This window comes from Laccaria bicolor, genomic scaffold (assembly GCF_000143565.1).
Source record: "Laccaria bicolor S238N-H82 LACBIscaffold_63 genomic scaffold, whole genome shotgun sequence".
Lineage (NCBI taxonomy): Eukaryota > Fungi > Basidiomycota > Agaricomycetes > Agaricales > Hydnangiaceae > Laccaria > Laccaria bicolor.
The window spans coordinates 200,785-220,292 of NW_001889934.1; the positions used below are offsets into that span (position 1 = coordinate 200,785).

At 45.6% G+C, this 19,508-nt stretch overlaps 7 protein-coding genes across 7 annotated transcripts; 3 read left to right on the top strand and 4 right to left on the bottom strand.

The window, feature by feature from the left end:
• Positions 1 to 6: 6 nt before the first annotated feature.
• On the bottom strand, positions 7 to 543 carry LACBIDRAFT_314753 (uncharacterized protein; the record flags this gene model as incomplete). The annotated part of the gene is made up of 1 exon (XM_001889199.1): positions 7 to 543. The coding sequence occupies one exon, from the start codon at positions 541 to 543 to the stop codon at positions 7 to 9; it is 537 nt and encodes a 178-aa protein (XP_001889234.1).
• A 628-nt stretch (positions 544 to 1,171) lies between these two features.
• On the bottom strand, positions 1,172 to 2,620 carry LACBIDRAFT_334420 (uncharacterized protein; the record flags this gene model as incomplete). The annotated part of the gene is made up of 4 exons (XM_001889200.1): positions 1,172 to 2,124; positions 2,159 to 2,195; positions 2,267 to 2,481; positions 2,575 to 2,620. 4 exons carry the CDS (start codon positions 2,618 to 2,620, stop codon positions 1,172 to 1,174), a joined length of 1,251 nt encoding a protein of 416 aa, XP_001889235.1.
• A 3,214-nt stretch (positions 2,621 to 5,834) lies between these two features.
• On the top strand, positions 5,835 to 7,933 carry LACBIDRAFT_314754 (uncharacterized protein; the record flags this gene model as incomplete). The annotated part of the gene is made up of 5 exons (XM_001889156.1): positions 5,835 to 6,153; positions 6,215 to 6,373; positions 6,427 to 6,894; positions 6,948 to 7,585; positions 7,640 to 7,933. 5 exons carry the CDS (start codon positions 5,835 to 5,837, stop codon positions 7,931 to 7,933), a joined length of 1,878 nt encoding a protein of 625 aa, XP_001889191.1.
• Positions 7,934 to 8,175: 242 nt separating this feature from the next.
• On the bottom strand, positions 8,176 to 9,876 carry LACBIDRAFT_334423 (uncharacterized protein; the record flags this gene model as incomplete). Its single annotated transcript, XM_001889201.1, has 3 exons — positions 8,176 to 9,132; positions 9,182 to 9,591; positions 9,819 to 9,876. 3 exons carry the CDS (start codon positions 9,874 to 9,876, stop codon positions 8,176 to 8,178), a joined length of 1,425 nt encoding a protein of 474 aa, XP_001889236.1.
• A 910-nt stretch (positions 9,877 to 10,786) lies between these two features.
• LACBIDRAFT_314755 (uncharacterized protein) lies at positions 10,787 to 12,976 on the top strand (the record flags this gene model as incomplete). The annotated part of the gene is made up of 8 exons (XM_001889157.1): positions 10,787 to 10,972; positions 11,031 to 11,201; positions 11,263 to 11,589; positions 11,648 to 11,960; positions 12,019 to 12,066; positions 12,119 to 12,183; positions 12,245 to 12,440; positions 12,507 to 12,976. The coding sequence occupies 8 exons, from the start codon at positions 10,787 to 10,789 to the stop codon at positions 12,974 to 12,976; spliced, it is 1,776 nt and encodes a 591-aa protein (XP_001889192.1).
• Positions 12,977 to 13,624: 648 nt separating this feature from the next.
• LACBIDRAFT_334425 (uncharacterized protein) lies at positions 13,625 to 15,028 on the top strand (the record flags this gene model as incomplete). Its single annotated transcript, XM_001889158.1, has 6 exons — positions 13,625 to 13,768; positions 13,848 to 14,087; positions 14,160 to 14,234; positions 14,374 to 14,469; positions 14,519 to 14,711; positions 14,772 to 15,028. The coding sequence occupies 6 exons, from the start codon at positions 13,625 to 13,627 to the stop codon at positions 15,026 to 15,028; spliced, it is 1,005 nt and encodes a 334-aa protein (XP_001889193.1).
• A 4,049-nt stretch (positions 15,029 to 19,077) lies between these two features.
• LACBIDRAFT_314759 (uncharacterized protein) lies at positions 19,078 to 19,338 on the bottom strand (the record flags this gene model as incomplete). Its single annotated transcript, XM_001889202.1, has 1 exon — positions 19,078 to 19,338. The coding sequence occupies one exon, from the start codon at positions 19,336 to 19,338 to the stop codon at positions 19,078 to 19,080; it is 261 nt and encodes an 86-aa protein (XP_001889237.1).
• Positions 19,339 to 19,508: the final 170 nt, after the last annotated feature.

The following is a 19,508-nucleotide window of genomic DNA, read 5'->3' on the forward strand; positions in this document are numbered from 1 at the left end:
TCATCATTACTGGTGGTTTCCTCTGTCAAAAGTGGGTAACATTGCTCTTCTGCCAGAGTTTGGATCCGTTATGGTTACCGTCTGTCCTCCGTCCGTAGAGTTTACGACCACGCTCCCTGTTAACACGTCAAAGGGCCTGCCCAATAGTACTTTATAGGCTGGGTCCCGTATTACATGCACTTGCAGGTAAATCATAATTCCTCCGAAGTTAAATGGAACATTTTTGGCGAGACCAAGGGTCTTTTCCACAGTTCTATTCGCACTTTGCATTTGAATGGTTATATCAGGATCCCAAGGGACTGCTAATTTCTTAGCAACCTCCGCATCCATTGATACAATTTGTGAGCCACCATCCAACAAGCTCTCTACTTGACCAAACTTATTAATTACTGGATATATCGATTTTAAAGCATGGGACTCTTTAGATACGTAAATCTCCTTTGGAGTTTCCGATGAGCCTAGGCCTTGCAAATATTGCTCAACAGGATCTGTCAGGACTATAGAACCCTTTGGTATTACTCCGTCATCCTCTGTTGTGCACATAAAAGTGGCTTTGATGTCCAAGTCATTTATATTGATTTTTCCGAAATTAAAATTATCTTCTTGCTTTTTAATTGGAGGTGCGTCTTTATCAACCTCCTCGACTATAGTTACTTTTCGATTGTGAGCAGTCTGAATTGGTACCTTCTTTTTAGCTAAGGCCTTAAACAATTCTTGCCTTACTCCAGGAGAAATGCTCATAAGTACTTCCGCGCTTAGAGTAACAGGTGCTTTTAACAGACTGTTCAACACTTGTTCCTCATTTTTAACATTTTCTATTGGAGCTAAATGCTTGTATGCTATCGGGCGCTTCTCATAGAAAGGCACTGGGTCATACTCTTCAACCGATTCTTTCGCGTTACTATTTAAGTCTGGGATACCGAGATACGGTAATTGTTTGTGCCTTGGATTAGGATCCTCGACATCATCATTTCTTTCAAGTAATTTTTGATTATTTTTCAAAGTTTCTTTGGTCCATTGAGATTTTCTGGTTTCTCGGGAGGAGTTTCTTCTTCCTCTGATTCTTCGATAATCACAACTTTCCTACCCCTTTTCTTTGGTGCGTCCTCCGGTGCCTTTGGTTCTCCAGCATTGGGTTTAGTCTTACTGGAAGGCCCCTTCATCGGACTCTTTAGTTTCCCGACTGTCCCTGAGTCTCGGTTTGAGATCTACAGGTGACGGCAAACTGCGACGCGTCTACGTCCCTCGTTTTATTGGGGTTTGTAACAAGGTTCGCAAGCATGTCGGTAAGTTTTAACACTTGGTTGTTCATGTTGAGAATCACATCGTCTCTTGTATCTCGCATCTGGTTTGTAAAAACGGAAATTTCATTTCCATTATTATTATCCGGTAGCCTGATTATACCTGGGACAACAGCTTCTTGACTAAAGACTTCTCCAGGCTCTGCAAACATATTATTTTGTAGAGTCAAATTTTGCCTACTAGCCTCCTCGACAATTTGTCGAACGGATTTTTCGCCATTCCCTCTTGGTACTGCAGTATTATTATGCGTAAAATACATTCGGTTCCCAAGAAGCTTGATTTTCTTCTGGGCTACGTGTGCTTCTCTATGTGGACAATTCGAAGTAAAATGGCCTGGTTCATCACAGTACCAACAGCCATCTGAAGTCATTTTATAACTCGCCACTTTGCTTTGTGGGTTACTGATATTCGGCTGTTGGTGAACTAAAGTCTCTAAGAGTTTCTTCATTTCTATCTGCATGTTTTGTACCATATTACGAAGTTCTGAATTCTGTTTTTGATCTACTTTAATTTGATCAAGGAACGTTGCAGTAATACTTCGCAATTCTTCGAATTCATCATGCTCTGTTTTAATTTCCCGTTCGCGCGCTTGAACTGATCTACCAGTCAATACAGCTCTCGCATTGCTTGGGTGGTCTTGGGAGTCTCCAGTAAGACGTCCAGCAATGGTTTCTGCCATGTCTATGATGTCTATGATATCGTATGGATCTTCAGTTCTTCTAGCAGTGGTCTCATCCTCGTTGCCTTTCTGTTTTCGGTCTCTAGTTTGTTCAATATTCAAACTGGCCTTAACTTGATCAGCAAAGGAATCTGTCAGACAGCCTAAGAACATGTCAACTAGCTCTCGGTTGCTCACCAGTACTGGCGGCGCCATGAGTAATTTTTGTTGTGCCCTAAAACTTCGAGTTAAAATTTTCAACTCTGTCAAGTTCTTTTCTGCTAGCCGACTGTTTTCTCTACATACAGCTCTTAGTCCAGTTAAGGTCCCTTTTCCTGCATTTCGCGCATCAGGGTAATCTGCTATTAGAGCCTTTTTAAACTTGTCAAAGGAGCTGTCTTCGAATGTTTTAAATGCTTTCCATTCGAATTCAGTCCGTTGATCCGTATATTTTCCTAATTTCTTCTTTTTCTCCACATCACTATTAATACCATATTCTGCGAAAAGATCTTCCATTTGGTCTAAGAAACGTAGAAGCTCAATTGGTTTCTCTTTATCGAAGAACAGGGCTCCCTTATTACCGGGTAATGGCATGGTTCTGTGTGAAGACCGACCTGTAGGGGCCGGTTCTTCTATGCTTGAACTCGATGGGTCAGGCATGATTATTGGGTTTCTTCTGGCTTTTGAGTTCGAAGATTTTGGTTCAGATTGACGAACAGCTTTTGCAGGTCGACTAGGTATAGGTTTTGGAGGTACTTCTTTTCTTAACGGGTAACGTTGTATGACTGGCTCAGCAGCGCGTTTGGGTTTCCATGTAGGAGGTAAGGGTACTTGTGGACCTTCTCTAGCTCTTTTAGATGTGGCTGTTTCTCTGATTTTTATGGCTGCCGTTGTAAACGACTTTTGATGCTAGTTCTTGGTATTAGAAACTAGGCTATTTTTTTATTTTATATGGTCTTTGGTTGATTCAAACAGATGTTTAAATAATTCGAAAACCGCTTTCAAACAACTTTTTCAAGTATAATTGAAAAACAAAACAAATGAAAACCCTCGCGGTGGGCTCCAGATGAGAAGACCGTGTCACGCGGGAGTGAGAATAGTGTAATCAGACGCACTGACAAGATGCGTGAACACCTAAACAACACACATACTCACAAACACCTTAAACACTTATCACCACAGGTACGTGCTCGGTACTTCGAGTTCGGGTTCGTACAGTAAACAGAATTACCACACTTGTTTTGTTAGAACTTAAGTAGAAGTTTGGGGAAACGTTTTTTGTATATTTTATATCACTTGTCTAAGTCTAGTAGACCTTTTTGGAACAAAAGGTATTGTTTTACGTGCGGACACAGTATAGAATTCGAAACTTAGTAGTCTTCGAAGGGAAACAGCTTTTATTGGGACTGTCTCGGTGTTCTGGGATTGCGTTCTAACTGTATACGAAGAAATGACAAGGAAATTGTGCTTTGTAGACTTTTATAACTCCCTTGAGCTTTTATTATGCCTCTGATGCGGTCCAAACTAGTCTTAAAGACTCTTCAAGCACGCTCACTTGGATTCCTCGGTAATAGTAGAGAGCTCTCTTACTAATTGACGAGACAACCTTACAAAAGCTTTGTGATCCCCACTTAACACGCTGGTTCCGGGCACACGTTACTTATGTCTGCGAAGAAAAGTCCTTAAATTGATTACAAACTTATCCACTACCTCAGATGCTACTGGGAGTGCGACAGCTGGTCAACGCGGGGGATAATTCCTTGCGTTTCAGCCTGCGCACATCCTCTTTTTATACTATTCTATGTTCTCTATTTATATTTACATGTCCGTGCATTGTCCGAAAGGTCGGACGAATTAATACTGATTTTTAGTAAAGGTTTGAAGTGGCTCGGTTGTGTGTGGCACAACTGAGCTGACTTCTTTTAAGTTTTCGTAGTGTTTTCTCTATTGTGGTGACGCGACGCATCAGTATTGATGCATACACGGGAATCACCGTAAACGGTTTTCACGATCGGTTCAGCCGAGACGAACGGTCTGCTTAGTGATTTTTCTCTCTATTATTAGATACTATGCCCGGGCCTTGGACCCAGTACTTTACAGTGCCCCTCCCATTCCTGCAGGAATCCACAGGAATGGGACCGGAATCTGCAGGAATCCACAGGAATCCACAGGAATGGGACCAGAATCCACAGGAATGGGACTGGAATAGAAGTAAAATCACAGATACAACATACATTTACACCAATACACACTTATGCATACTTCTCTCAGTACTTTTTAAGCTGATCAGTTTTCAGTATTAGTTCTGATCAGACCTTGGACAAAGTAAGGAGATATTATGTGACTGAATCTAACTCAGGCCTTCTGCTGACAACTTAATCTTAGGATTCCTTAGGACATTTATACTTAAAGAGGGAAGATTCATTTAAACTCATTTATTAAAAATACATGATGGAATTTATCTACATTGAATCTAGATAGAGGGAGGGGGAGGAGTGGAGCGAGTGAGGGGGAAGGAGTGGAGGGGTAGGGGTGCTGGGGAGTTGGGGGAATGAAGAACTAGAGGGGGGGAAAAACTGAAGGGAGGGCAGTGAGGGAGAGGGGAGGTAGGGAATGAGGGAATGAAGGCAGGGGGTAGGGAATGAAGACAGGGGGTAGGGAATGAAGGGGGTAGGGAATGAAGGGAGGGGGTTGGGAATGAAGGGGGTAGGGAGAGGGAGGGAGTGGTGAGCAGGAAAGGAGGGGGAGTAAGGGAGGGGGAAGGGGATGGTGGGTAATGGGTGAGCAGTAGGGAGAGGGAAGGAGTTGTGAGCAGCAGGGGAGGGGGAGGGAGTGGTCTCGTTGGCGCGCATCGTCATCGCGTCGTGTCGTCATCCTCGCGTGTTGTCGTCCTCATTGGTGTCGTGTCCGCTGGGCGTTGCGTTGTGGGCGTTAGGCGTCGTTTTGTGGGCGCTGGGCATCGTTTTGTGGGCGCTCGGCGTCGTTTCGTGGGCGCTGGGCATCGTTTCGTGGGCGGCCTGTGGTTTTCGTGGGCGCTGTGGTGTTTTCGTGGGCGCCGTGGTGTTTTCGTGGGTGTTCGTGGTGTTTTCGTGGGTGTTATGGTGTTTTCGTGGGCAGTGGGTGGTCATTACGTGGGTCGTGAGATGCGGGTGACGAACGACGTCAACGTCGTCGTCGTCGTCGGCGTTGTGGCGTGCGTGGTCGTTGTGGGTGCTCGTGGATGGTGGTGGGTTCGTCGCGTTGTCGTCGTTGTGACGTGGCGTTGCGGCATTTGCGTGGTCATCGTGGTGGGCGCTCGTGGATCGTGGTGGGTGCTCGTGGATCGTGGTGGTGTTGTTGTTGTCGTCCATTTGGCTGCCACGTCGCTGGCGGTGGTCGTTGCCGTTCGTTGCTGGGTGGTCGTCGCCGTTGTGGAGTCGTCGTCGTCGTGGGTTGGCATGGCGTTGTCGGTTTATCGTGGCTGTCGTGGGGGTGTTTGGTAATGTTGCCTTTGTTTGGTAACAGAAGTAAAACAAACAAACAAAGGACCGGATTCCGTTGCATTCCATTCCCAAAGAAAGTCGGAAATGGGAACTCCGCCTCATCTGGATTAGGCCGGACTCTGCCTCATTCTCCGCCTCACATAAATTCTTCCCTCAGTGTTATATATATACTAATTCCATTTATAATCTGATAGAAAAACAGAAAAATCCTTATATGAGTGGAAATGCGTAAATTTCACAAGTCAAAAAGCTGTGCAACTCAAGTGCAACTTCTGGCTACCCTAACTGACGAGGCCATATGACGTCATAAGCCTCAGTGTCACACACAAGCATCGACTTATGAGGGAGCGAGCTTCCCTCTGACGTTCACATAGTGCGATCTCTGTCGTCCGATGCAAGGCCTACTTAACGCTATCATAAGCGAGGATGCTGCAAACAGCATCCTCAAGCTATCATGCTTTATTCAATATGCCTCAAGACTCAAAAATGAAATCCTGCTTGCCCAACAATCGTCTCACCTTCCTGACATCGTTCCTCAGTTCCTTCCTGTTAGCATAATTGAATTCCTTGCTTCAAGCTGCATTATAAGTGAACAGGAGGTCGAGGAGTGCTGGAAAGTTGTAAAAGAGATTGTGTGGTCAGCTTGTAGTATCCTTGATGACAAGGCTGTGTCAGCTGCCTTCAAGAATCACGGCGCAGATAAAGGATTCAGTTTGTCACCAGTCACTTCTATATTCAACGAAGTAATTACATTGCTACTACATAGTTTCAGCTTGTAATCTGTGGCCTCCCTCACAGCTCTGTACCAACCCTGATTGTAAACACACAGATAATGGAAGAAAACTCCAGATTGCAACCCAACGTGAGGGGATCCTCTACACACTTAATGAAGGACCCATTCCGATTCATTCCTGCTTCCTAACTTGTAAAGGTATATTAATTGGCCTCCTAATTCACTCTATTTAGGCTCATCTAGTTGTCCAGACTGCAAGACCGATTATCACCTTGATTTTTACATGAAGAATGAGAGAAGATTCTATTATGACAATCCACCTGACATTTTCCAAATTGCAGATCACCAATTCATCAAACGTCATCTTATAGACATGTGGCGAACAAGCACCAACGTCGCATGGGTGTCCTTTGCCAATTGCGCCGCCGTTTACTTGAACACACACAACACAACGACGAACGATAAAATCCCCGAGTCTTGGAAATTCAAGGGCAAACTTGACGGCAAAAATGTCGCACATGCCTTCATTTTGTTAGCGTTGCTTGAGGACCACCAACGGCGCAACACCATCCTTCAGGTACCTCACGGCGGCTTACAATCTGAACGTTACAAGGTAGCCATGCACGAAAGGAATGATCGGATTCGCCTCTATGGTCAACCAGAACTTTGTCACCGGTGTCAGAAATGTGTCCGTGAATATGTAAATGATGGGCACACTGGTAAGCAATTTTTTGTTATCAGAATGATGTTTTATGTACTATGCACGTTTTAGGGCTCACCGTTCATGCGGTTGTCATGGACGGGGTAACGCTAGGTCGCCCGACATGCGGCGTACTGCATTGCACTAATCCTCTTGCCAACAAGCATCATCGCTTCTGTCCTACACATGTCCATTTCAACGAAAAATGCGCCATCATAGGCTGTAGCGATAAAATTTCGGCACCTGACAAACAGACATGTAATAACCCCATTCATCAGCAGGTTGAGGGTGTCCATGTTGAACGTGGGCAGGCGGCATTCCAACTGAAGGAGAAGCTGAAGAGAGCAAAGGTTGCTCACCCAAAAAATGGTGAGGCTCTTGACTTGCCGGTGGCTCATATCATTGAACAAGGTGACGACCTTGACGAGACATATGAGATTGTTGGCGACCGAGTGATCCCTTCCGAGGCTGACCCGATAACCCAAACAGCTCTTGCTCGGGCCTCGTTGAATCCAACTATTGGGACTAGCGCTACTAACCTAATCACACAAACCTCACTGGCAGCTCCCGCGCTCCCAGCAGCAAAAAAGAAAATCCGTGCGCAATTTGGCCGTTTGCGGACTCACAATGAGCAAATTCTTGTTGCCCCTTGCGGAATGATCATAGCTAGAGAGACGTTTTACTATGCAGAGTCAATAACTGCAGTTGTGGTAAGCGGAATTTAATTTTTATGAAGTACATTGTTGATTCACGTTGGGCCGTAGGAGATGATAAAGCGAACTTACCGGGGCGGGTTCATGCCCAACCACATAATCTTCGACAACAATTGTAGTGTTGCAAAGCACGTCAAAGATGACTCAGATTTCAACAATGTTGGGCTTGCCGTTGACGTCTTCCATTTCACCAACAAACATGCTGTGTCGGACACTTTCTGTCAAAGCAACTGCAATCCGGCACTCTTTCCAGAGCTTCTTGGTGAGAACAGAAGGAACTGGTGGTTCAACACCTCGATAGCAGAGCAAACAAATGTCTGGTTGGGCGGATTCCATTCAATTTGACGAGAGATGGCGGTGGATATGTTCGATTTTTTCCTGGATGAAATGGTCATGATGAGGAATAGGGCAACTAAGGCAAAGCTTACAAGCCAAGGCCTTAACCCCCAATGGTGGAGCTAAACCACCCAATTCTCCACATTGATGAGGTACCAGCTTTTTATTCAAAATACATACATAACGAGAATGGGCATAACTAGAACAAGACATCGTACATAACGAGGACAAGACATGGTATATATGTTAATTTAATCAGACGACAGCGTAGAGAAACTGATGACGCTGTCATCACTACCATCACTTTCCTCAGCTTCAGCAGTGCGTTGGCGCCGCAGGACCCGTTGGCGAGCCACCTTGAGTCTCATTTTCTCAAGAGAAACACGAACCGCAAAGTCTTTCCAAAGACCATCCTTGCCACACCCTTCAGCATGATCACGTTGCTCTTGTGTGGCTTCATCCCACCTGGACCATGCGTCGTAGTACGTCGAGCTCTTGAAAGGTATGCCGGTCAACGAATAGAAGTGTTGGGCAATGGTTGTTCGTGGTGGAGGTGGTTTGCAGCTATGCAGGACATGGATGACATCGCGAACCCGGTAGTCAGAGGGCCACCGTTTGTCTTCTCCTAGAATGGTGCTTGAGCTGACTGGTGCAGTTGTCCTAGAGGAATTGCCAGCAGGCAGTTTGCGACGTTTGACTGGTGTACAATACATGTCAGACGACAACTCGCTATCTGTGGCAGTACTGGAGGATGGCGGTTGTGTGGTGGTCAGTGCGATGGAAGTGCGTGGCCAAGAGACCTTACGAGGTCGTTTGGATTGAGAGGGAGTGGAAGAGTGAGGGGTGGATGGATTCAACTCCATGAACTGGCGGTCGAGTTTGACCTTGATGCTCACTCGCTCAGCACGAAGGTTCGTTTGAAAGTTTTTTGGAGTAGAGTTTATCCTGCTGTCGGCAAGGTAGTCACTGAGACGATGGCAGGTCTTCACATTGACATCTTTGATGAGGACCTCCGTCGTCATATCCACGGCAATGACGTGATTGGCCTTGAACCGTTGCCACGAGCAGCGTGAACGGTTGTACAAATGGTACCAGGCATCCTCATTGCTTGTTTGAAAGCCGGCGGCAGCAAGAAGGGAGGTTGATATACAGAAATTGGGCCAGACGAAGCCACCCTGGTGGATGAATTCCTCGGGCCCATCGTCATCCTTCAAGCAGGTGAATAACAGGTGATACTACAATGATTTGGAAACCTACCGAGAGCCACGTGCACACAGTAACGGTATGCTTCACTTTCTTGATTGCAGCAAGCCGCTGTTCCTCCACAACACGGGTGTTTTCTCGTAACTCCTGTTCACGCTTTGATTGGTCTGTGAAGATGGGCCGCATCTGCGAGGCGAATCGAGGATTAGGAAGGGGATTCATGGATGATGGCGGCTTGGCCAGAATTCGTGGGATTGACGGTGCTTCAACGGGGTGTACAGCTGGCGGTGATGGTAGATGAACATGGGCTTGTTCATCCGGTGTGAGAGCTGGCGGATCGACAGAAGGGCCAGCCGTCGGGAAAACAACTGAGTCTTGTGGAAAAGAGGTCAGTGATGGTAGGTGGACATGTGGCTGTGAGAAGACCGTGTCACGCGGGAGTGAGAATAGTGTAATCGGACACGCTGACAAGATGCGTGAACACCTAAACAACACACACACACAAACACCTTAAACACTTATCACCACAGGTACGTGCTCGGTACTTCGAGTTCGGGTTCGTACGGTAAACAGAATTACCACACTTGTTTTGTTAGAACTTAAGTAGAAGTTCGGGGAAACGTTTTTTGTATATTTTATATCACTTGTCTAAGTCTAGTAGACCTTTTCGGAACAAAAGGTATTGTTTTACGTGCGGACACAGTGTAGAGTCTATGCCCGGGCCTCGGACCGCACGGCAAATCGTTCATAGTTTTTTCTCTTTTGGCAGGCTTCGGAATATTTCACGAAGCTTAGTTTTCTTGGGTCAATGATGCCATGATTTGTGATGTGTTGATGCGCGTGATGCGTTTCTCCACATGACTTCTTGGATCATGCTTCGTAGCACGTGACCGAATGACTTCTCGCGTCAGGTACGCGTCGAGTTTCTACGCTTGCGCGTTTATCTTTAGAATTAATATCTTTTAATCCATAATAAGGTGAGACCCTGGTTTGGTGTAAACTCCAACACCCTGCGCGGGGGTGTTTTTACTCTAGAACACTCGGTAGCGTACTATTTCATGGTAGTGTAGCCTTTTATTAGACTTCGAGTATATTGAGGTGATTCGGTCACGAACCGACCGCAATTCCTACTGTCTAAGGCGTGCACATTTCTCGGATGTAAACTTTAATCGACTAGACCGGGTTGCGTCTAACGATCCTTATGATCAATGTGACTGTATTTCTACTATAGGAGGTTTTATAGGAGAAATCGCTAAAATTCGCATTTTTACGGGTGTATTGTTACACTCTGTATCATCTCCCCCTCACTATAATACTGACCGTCCTCGGTCATCACTAGATCCCCGTATGAGGACGTTCCCCTCGTGTTTTTCTGGATTTTATATTGATATGTCTTCAAAAGATCACCGTCTGTCAAGCGTGTCTTTTATCTTTCGGCGTCAATTACTATTACTAGTGCAGGCGCGTTATTCTTCGAAGACATGACATCATATTCCTATTGTTGCCTAGGTACGCCTTAGTTGATTAACGTTTTTGACGTCCATTAAGATTTTCAGGGTCGACGGAACCGAGGGATTCTCAGCAATCTTCTCCCGTAGACTATTCTTCGGAAAGTGCCTCGCTATTCCGTATGTTCCGCCTGACGTTCCTATAAACTTCATGCTTTATGGGAGCGATTGTCACAATTTCTTTCTAACTTTCCCCACCATGCCTACCGCATTCCTTGGTTGTCGCGCCGCCGTTCAAGCGTTCGAAGTCGGCATTGACCTCTTCTCGCGTTCCCGCCTCAACGCTATGTCTGAGGCCGAGATTATGGCTATGCTATACCGCCTGCATAGTTATATGGTGAGTCTCTGTTCTTTTCTTTTATTCTCTGCTGATTTTCGACTTTTTATTGCCTTAGTTAGCATTGTTTTTAGACATCCTCGCTCGTCCTGGTGGTCCTACGCCACACGAGTCTCGTTTACTGGCGTCCGTTTACAATGCCGCCCAACGCGTTGAAGAACGCAACCAAAGTACTGCCTGGGAGGAATGGCTGCAAGAACCATTGGATGGTCATGCGCTTTATAGCCCTGTAAGTAACTTTCTTCCGTTCTTTCTTTTTATTTTTCTTCTAATGATTTTTATCTTTCTAGGGCGAATGCCTAGACTCCAGCTTTACCACGGGGTACATAGGAGAGGAGGACGCGCCGAGCGACCGCGGGTCTTCGTCACCTCCGGGGATCATTACTCCCCGAGGTCGAGCTCGTGTCGTTCAGTCCCCTTCTCCTACGGGATCCGATCTGTTGTTTCTACCGAGCCCTGGCCCAGAGTCCCTGCCAGTTTCCTCGCCTGACTCGACGCCGCCTGTCCCTGTTCGAAGGTCGAAGTGTACTCGTGCCATGGTCATGGACGAAGATTCGGATGTGGTCGAGATCATCGATCCTCCGTCTTCAACGCCCTTGAAGCTGGCTATTGGCCCTGTAAGTTTCTTCATTTTCCTCTGCTTAGACATTTTTACTAACTTTTTTGGTTTCTTAGCCAGGTAAACGACGCAAGATTATTGAGAAACCCTCGTCTGATGACGAGGCCATCCAACATCCCAACCGTTCCCGTTCGAGCTCGTCGGACTCTGTGCCTCTCGCTAGGCCTTTGCATGCAGACAAGGGCAAGGCTCGCGCCAAGACGCCTCCGCCTGTTGCAGGTTCATCTCGAGTTGACAAGGGAAAGGCTCGGGCGAGGACTCCTCCTACTACTCGTAGTTCCGCCAAGCGTACTGCCTTTAAGCCACCGGTGGTCAAGCAGAAGGAAACTTCTGTTCAACCCAAGCGTCGCGGTCGCCCTCGTAAGAAGTGTAAGCTTTTTCTCTTTCTCAATTTGCTTTTTAACTTTATAATTCGGGTTTTTTCCAGCTCCCATTATTTTCCAAGAGCCCATCGTGTTCGACAAGAAGCGATTTAGTAAGTCGTTATTTTACTAGTATTTTGGTTACCCTGCTGACTTTCTTTTTAGAACGTGCCACTGCTAGATTTGGGCTTAAAGAGCTCCCCGCGGTTCTTAAGGGTACACAAATCCATGTATGTCTCCTCCTCTCATTTTTGTCTGAGTTTTCATAGGTACTGATACCTGTTTTATTAGATGCCCGAACCTTGCCTTCAGTGCTCTGCGCGCAAGGATTCCGCTGTCAAGAACTGCACCTTTCGTGGGTGGGGCACTCCCTGCGGTCCTTGCGACGCGGCGCATGTTTCTTCATGTGAGTACTATCTGAATGATGAACGCCGAGGGGCCGTCAGGGATGTCATCCGTAACCGGTTGGCTATTCATGCGCCTTCAGGTATGATTTATTTTATTTTATTTTTATTTTATAGTCTTTTTAATGACTTTTCACTTATTTTTCTAGCTATATCTGCGCTGATGGAGTCCATCGAAGAAGACACGCTTCATATGCGCACCCTATCCGCAGTCCTTGAGGCCATTCGCCATCGTCGCGACGCCAATCTTCGAGAGTTCGCAAACGCCATCGCGGACCTGTGTCTCACCGCCGAGCCTGGAACTCTTCTAGGCACTGTTTTCGAGACTCGCAAGGAGTTCGGCTCGTGGTACAGCTTCGTTCAAGACTTTGTAGATACTCAGGGGGTCCCAGTGCCTGCGGGTTCAACGACGGCCGATTTGGAGAGACTCGTCTCACTTTTTCAGCGAGACGATTCTCCTCCCATTGCTGGGCCTTCATCTCTGACACCTCGTCAACGCCGCGTCCGCTCGCTGTCCCTTATTCCTTCTATCGCCGTTGCTTCGCCTGGTCTTCCACCTTCCGCCCATTCTCAGGAGGAGGAGGAGGAGGTTATCGACGAGCTTGTTGACGAGGAGTAGGTGCGCTTGTTTTTACGGACTCTTTTACTTGGCATGCATTCGGACATCTTAGTTTTTTGGACTTTCTATATCAACCTTTTTGTGTCATCATCTTTTGTAGTTAGATTCTGCTGTCCTTATAGTAGAATCTTGACTTTGTCTTTCTTGAACTTTGAGATTTGTTCCTAAGTGAGAGCCTTTTTGCATGCTTTCTAGAGTGTGAACTTGTGAATTTTCGACTTTATTTCGCATTTTTCTATCAAATTCATTCTGCCTTAGGGTTTTATTGTCTCTAGTTCGCGTTTTTATGACTCTTTTCCCCTTGGTGGTTTTAGTGAATCATGAAATCGAATTTTTTATCTATCAAGGTAGCCTTGATCCCTCCCCCTCACTAAATATTGACTGTCCTCAGTCAAAACGACTAAGTTCATAGGTCACGTGGCGCGGGAAATCCAAGGCTCGGAAAGTTTATTCTATTTTTAGACGTGATCGTGCTGGAACGCGCAACTCCAAATTTTTCATGCTTCAAGTGAATTGCAACGCGGAATTTCGGAACGCGCATGCCTTGGTCTCAGACACACATATAAAAGCAGGCAGTGGCGAAAAATTTTCGGACAGAACAGTTTTTTGCTTTTCTACCACGCACTCTCATTTTACCACTCGCTCATTATGTCTATTCCACACAACGCTCTTCCCGCCGCTGTCAAGCTTCGCGAGTCCGCTCTCACTGCCTTCAAAACTTATCAGGACATGAAAGAGGGACTGAACAGCGCTGCCGCTCCCACCATTCTTGGCGTAGCCGCTAATTACTGTGTAAGTCGTGAATTTTTCTGTTATAAACTTTGTATTCTCTATTTCTTCGAACAAAGGCTAATACTGCGCACTTGACTAGGTTCAGCTTATCGACACCAAGGATCCGTGTCTGCTTATGCACCAGCCAATGCACAACGTGCTTTTCCTTGTTAGAGGCGAGTACAATACCCGCAGCACTGGAGTTCACGCCATCGCGCCCCCAGCCGACCTCGACACTATCAAAGAATATTGTCGCACCGTTCTCGCCGCGCGCGCCGCTGCGCAGGTCGTTCCACCACCTGTTACTGCTCAAGCTCAGGCTCAGGCTGAGATTGCAGAGGTAATGGCCGCCGCTAAAGCCAAGGCACGTTTATACTTATTTTGTTCATCTTTTCTCATTTTATTAACGCAGCGCGGACACATTTTGAAACAGCGTCCCCGCAAGCTTGTCAAGTCCAAGGCTGTCGTTGAGGACAAGGATGACGAGGTCGAGATTGTCCCCGGCCCCTCGGATTGATGGGTGGGTGTGATGGCCCCAACGCTATCACTGCAGCTGACACCGTGTGTTATTTTTTATTTTCTTTTGAGCAGAACACAATTTTAACATTGCGTACCGCTTTGCTCAGATGGCAGTGGACAACCTCTTTGGTGACGAAGAAGTCAAGGACGCTGCTTCCTCTCCCAAAGAGAAAGGCAAGAAGCGCGCTGCCTCTGGTCCCAAGGTAAGCTGCTATTATTGCGTGAGTCCACTGCCACGTTGTTAACTTACAGACCCCAGCCAAATCCAAGCGTGCCGAAACGGTCAGCATTCCCTATGACGCTGTTCCAGGCATGGACACTAACAGTCGCGAATTTCACAAGGCCCTCGTCGTCGAGCATGCCAAAGGCAGTTGCGCTGGCGACAAACGCCCTCGTACTGAACCGCCCTTTATTAGTGGTTTAGCAGATCTTCAGTCTCGTCAAAGTTCGTATTTATCTTTTATCTTCATAAATCGTAAACTAACGCGCTCGTCCTTTGTTATAGACAAGTCTGCCAACTCCTTGCTCATCGACAACCCTCTGTACAGGGAGATCTTAGCGCGCGCACATGCTGCTGTTACCAACCGCATGCCGGCTTATCCCACCCTTGCTTATTTCAAGCAGCAAGAGGTCGATCTTCGTGAACGCGTTCTTCTTAGCATGCAGCGCCTCGACTTGGAGCTTCGTCTTCGCGATGTACTTGTCGCTGATTACGAAATTGCCCTTGCCCAGATTGCTGAGCGTGAAGTAACTAAGGAGTAGTAGAACTATCCGAACTTTTTTGTAGACGGACACCTAGAGCCCGCATGTATAGTTGACTACGCATGGAAAATCTAGAAGGCGCTTGCGCATTATGTTTATAAACTGCTGGAGGTTTTTATTAAACTTTTTAGCCAATTTTAAAGCATAAGTCTACTAAGCCTCTTCTTCACTTAAATCTTCGATTTCTTCTAAGTCCCCGGATTCATCTGCGGAAGACCCATCAAGATTAACTCCTTCAAAGTAGTAATCTCTTGCGTTAGGTCTTTCTTCAACGCCTGTGTTTTCGATTTCATCCAGTTCCTCATTGCTTGCATCAATAAGTGTACTGAAGTGCTCAGGTAAGTCGATCCTTTCTCTTGCGAAATACGGAATGACTCTGAACGCTCCAATTTTATTGTGATTGACTGATCCGTCCAGTTCACAAACTATATATGAACCTCCCTTTGTTCGACGTACCACAATCATAGGTCCCAGGTATCTTGGTTGCATTTTACTATTTAATGACGAGGATACTTGTGAATTTCTGATAAGCACCAGGTCTCTCGGGTTTATCATTCGACCACTGATTTTATGGCGGTGGCTTAGTTCATATTTTGCCACTCTTTTCACTTTTTCTAAGGTGACCCTCTCACGCATTTCCGCCACATGCTGCCTGTGTTTTGCTAATGCTTTGGCTCTATAGCCAATCAATTCTGCAGTGGACAACATACGATCTGGTAATTTTACTAACCAGGTAGCCTCCTGTACGTCGAGAGGTAATATTGGATGTGCGCCTGTTACCATAAAGAACGGCGAACAACCAAATCTTTTTCTAATCATGATCCTGTCAGCCCAAAGTACTTGCCAAAAGAACCAATACCACTTGGCAAGGTTCTTGGGTCCACAGCACTTTGTGAGCATTTGTATAATATCCCAATGGGGCCTTTTGATTCTGCCATTTGCCTTAGAATTATACGGAGATATCCTAATACCCTTTATCCCATATTTTTCTTCGAGCCATTTTACAGCAGCAAGGAAAACCGAACCATTGTCAGTTATTATTACTTCTAGACAACCCCATCTGCAGATGACTTCTTCAAAAAGCCATAAGCCGACAGTTCTTGCAGTTTCACTTTTTAGGGGTTTTCCTTCAACCCAGCTTGACAGTGCACACCTCCCATGGACGATGTACTTACATCCATTTGATTTCGGAGTCATGTGTACGGTATCAGCGTGTAGTCGTTGGAAAATAGATGGTGTATGTGTCACGGTGGGAGGGATTTCCACCACACGCTTGGTTCGTTCCTGACAACGCTGGCATGTTTTCACATACCAATGTACGTCTCTTTCGATTTCAGGCCACCAAAAACGCTCCGTTAACATATTCTGCGTTGCATATGCTCCCCTATGTCCCATAGCATCGTGTGCAGATCTCATCATGTACATTCGGTGAGACTTGTCGACCACTAGCTTGTGACGTGATTCAATGCTTCGACGATATAATCTATCTTCTTTGTCTAGGAAGAAACTTTTTGCAAATCTTACGAAAGCGCCATACTTTTTATCAGAATATCCTTCGATCTTTTTAGGATTTTTCAGCCATTCTCTTAGTATAAGAAGGAATTCATCCTGTGACTGTCCAATGAATGACCTATGAGTTTCCGGGTAAGGTTGCTCTGTTTCTAGTTCGTCAAACCTGGCCTCCAGGCCTGGTGAAGTTAAAGTCGAAATCATGTAAGTTCGAAGAAATTCCTTCTGTTCTGGGCTGCTTTTTGTATGATCTGGATCATTGTCCACTCTTGTTTTCACATCTTTAGCTATTTTCTGTGTCATTGCTATTTCCCTGTCTAGTTCATCCTTAAAATCTGAGATGTCTAGAGCCAATTGTTGGATATATCCCCCCCTTGAGTCAATTTGATCTTTGAAGGTTTCGAAATCCAAAGGGGGCTCCCCTCCATCTGGATCTGGTAACACTTCAATGACACCAATGGGTTCGTCGAGATGTTCATCTGAAGGTGGATACACATCGTCACCTGGTTGAGCGTTTCTGCGTGATAATCCATCTGCGCCAAAGGTCTTTCCTTGGACATGCTGTAACTTAAAATGGAACATTAGACATGCGTCAATCCATCTGTTGATGGTTGCATTCGGTCCCATTTCAGGGTTTCGAAGCATACCAGACAGGTATTTCGCGTCTGTTTCCACAATTAGTTTTCGACATCCTAGAAGCCAGTATGATGCAGCTTGTAAAGATCGCATTAAACCAAATAATTCTCTTTTTGGTTGAGAAAATCGAGCTTCTCTATCATTCAAAGTTATAGAACCGAACCTGGCATACTGCCTAAGCCCAGTCGTATGGCTATCCTGATATATGTAGAACCCAACCGCTTTCCAAGAGGTGTCTACAGCTAGTACCACTGGGTTAGGATTATTTTCGTAATCCAACGGCACGAGCGCTTTACTTTCGCGAAGTGAGGATTTCAATTTGTCCATAGACTTTTCTTGTGCCGGTCCCCATACAAAAGGAGCTCCCTTTTTGCATAAATCGTTGAGAGGTTCTGCTTTCTTTGCAAAATTCTCAATAAACATTCTGCAGACCCCTACAGTTCCTAGAAAAGCCCTGACATCATGTAGGTCTTTACAAGGTCCCCAAAGATCTATAACTTTCATTCTTTCAGTTTCCGGTTTTCTGCCTTCATAAGTGCATAGGTGGCCTACTACTGTTATTTCAGCCGCACAAATTACCGACTTAAATCCCGAAAAGGTTCCTCCAGCATATTTCATCCTATGAACTACCCTGTTAGCATTTTCGAAGTGTTCCATTATGAACCTTCTTATACCGCTATTTTCAGGTATAGTCTCATATTTTCCATCTGGCAACTCATACCTTGTTGCAGGACCTCTGACAGGCACATCATCAATATATGGTACAGTTACTTCAGGAATTTCTTCTTGTAAAATATACGTAACATCATCATGGAAAATTGGAACGGAATTTGTCCAACCCATGGGTAGAGTGACAAGCCTTAAAGCTCCAAAAGGTGTTTGAAATGTAGTCAGATCCCTGGAAGTTTCTGCCAAGAGCCTTTCATCATATCCTACGTATAAATCAAACATTCCTCCGCAAGCACGACCAGCGAAATGCGTAGCAAGTGCATCGGTTGCCGGTGGTAACCCTGAATGCGCTATAGTCACTGCATTTAAAGGTTCCAGGCTATGTACAAGCCTCAAACTTTTTCCATCTTTCTTTAATACACAAAACCATCTTGACCTATAAGAAGAATTTGAGGGTTCATATACCCCAGCATCCAATTTGGTCTTAATAATTCTGCACACTTCTTGATAAAGTCCAGGAGGTATTGGAATATTTTTCAAAACCCACGGCGTATGTGGAATTATTGGAATGTCTACGGGTGGGAAGTATTCTGTTTTGAAGCTCCCCCTCTCACTATCATCCCAAGCAAAGGCTTCGTTGTTTTCCATCATAAAATAATGTAGTAGTTTGCGCTCCTCTGGCCACAAGAAATCGCCGTCATGAACTTTGTCAAATTGCTCTCTTCGCTCTTCAGTATAGCGTCCCGTGGGTGTGAATTTTGGTGGGTTTCTATTCAGCTTTGGCAAGGTGTCCATTGGATCGCCTTTTATATCCCGAATAATTCGAAATTTATCTGGTAGGTCCTGAAAGACGGGTCGGATTTTCTGTGCGACTGGTTTATACTTTTTAGTTACCAGTACCTCCCTTGTCGCAGGATGTTCACCCTCCACTTCGCTCGGTTGCGCTTTACCGTCATGGTTATATATCGTATTCATCATGGTTTCCACTGTAGATGCGGTGCCCGATTCTTGACTTTGCTTAGAATAATATTTTTCTAAGTAGTTTACCAGAACCGTACTAGCCGCCTTGTCTGTCATCTTTTCTTTTTCATGTTTTAAGTATTTTGTAAGATACAAATTCCTAGTCTCTTCTTCAGAGAATTGATCGTCCATTGGTAAGGCGTACGATAGGACTTTATATCCTCCCGCACCGTCTTCTTCGAAAGCTATCGCGATTTCTCCTTGATCTTTTTCAATCAAATCATCGAGGGTTGAAAAACTTTCTCAGTTTTCGGTTGAAGATCCTCTTCAGTGTGCATTTTCATCATTACTGGTGGTTTTCCTCTGTCAAAAGTGGGTAACATTGCTCTTCTGCCAGAGTTTGGATCCGTTATGGTTACCGTCTGTCCTCCGTCCGTAGAGTTTACGACCACGCTCCCTGTTAACACGTCAAAGGGCCTGCCCAATAGTACTTTATAGGCTGGGTCCCGTATTACATGCACTTGCAGGTAAATCATAATTCCTCCGAAGTTAAATGGAACATTTTTGGCGAGACCAAGGGGGTCTTTTCCAGAGTTCTATTCGCAGTTTGCATTTGAATGGTTATATCAGGATCCCAAGGGACTGCTAATTTCTTAGCAACCTCCGCATCCATTGATACAATTTGTGAGCCACCATCCAACAAGCT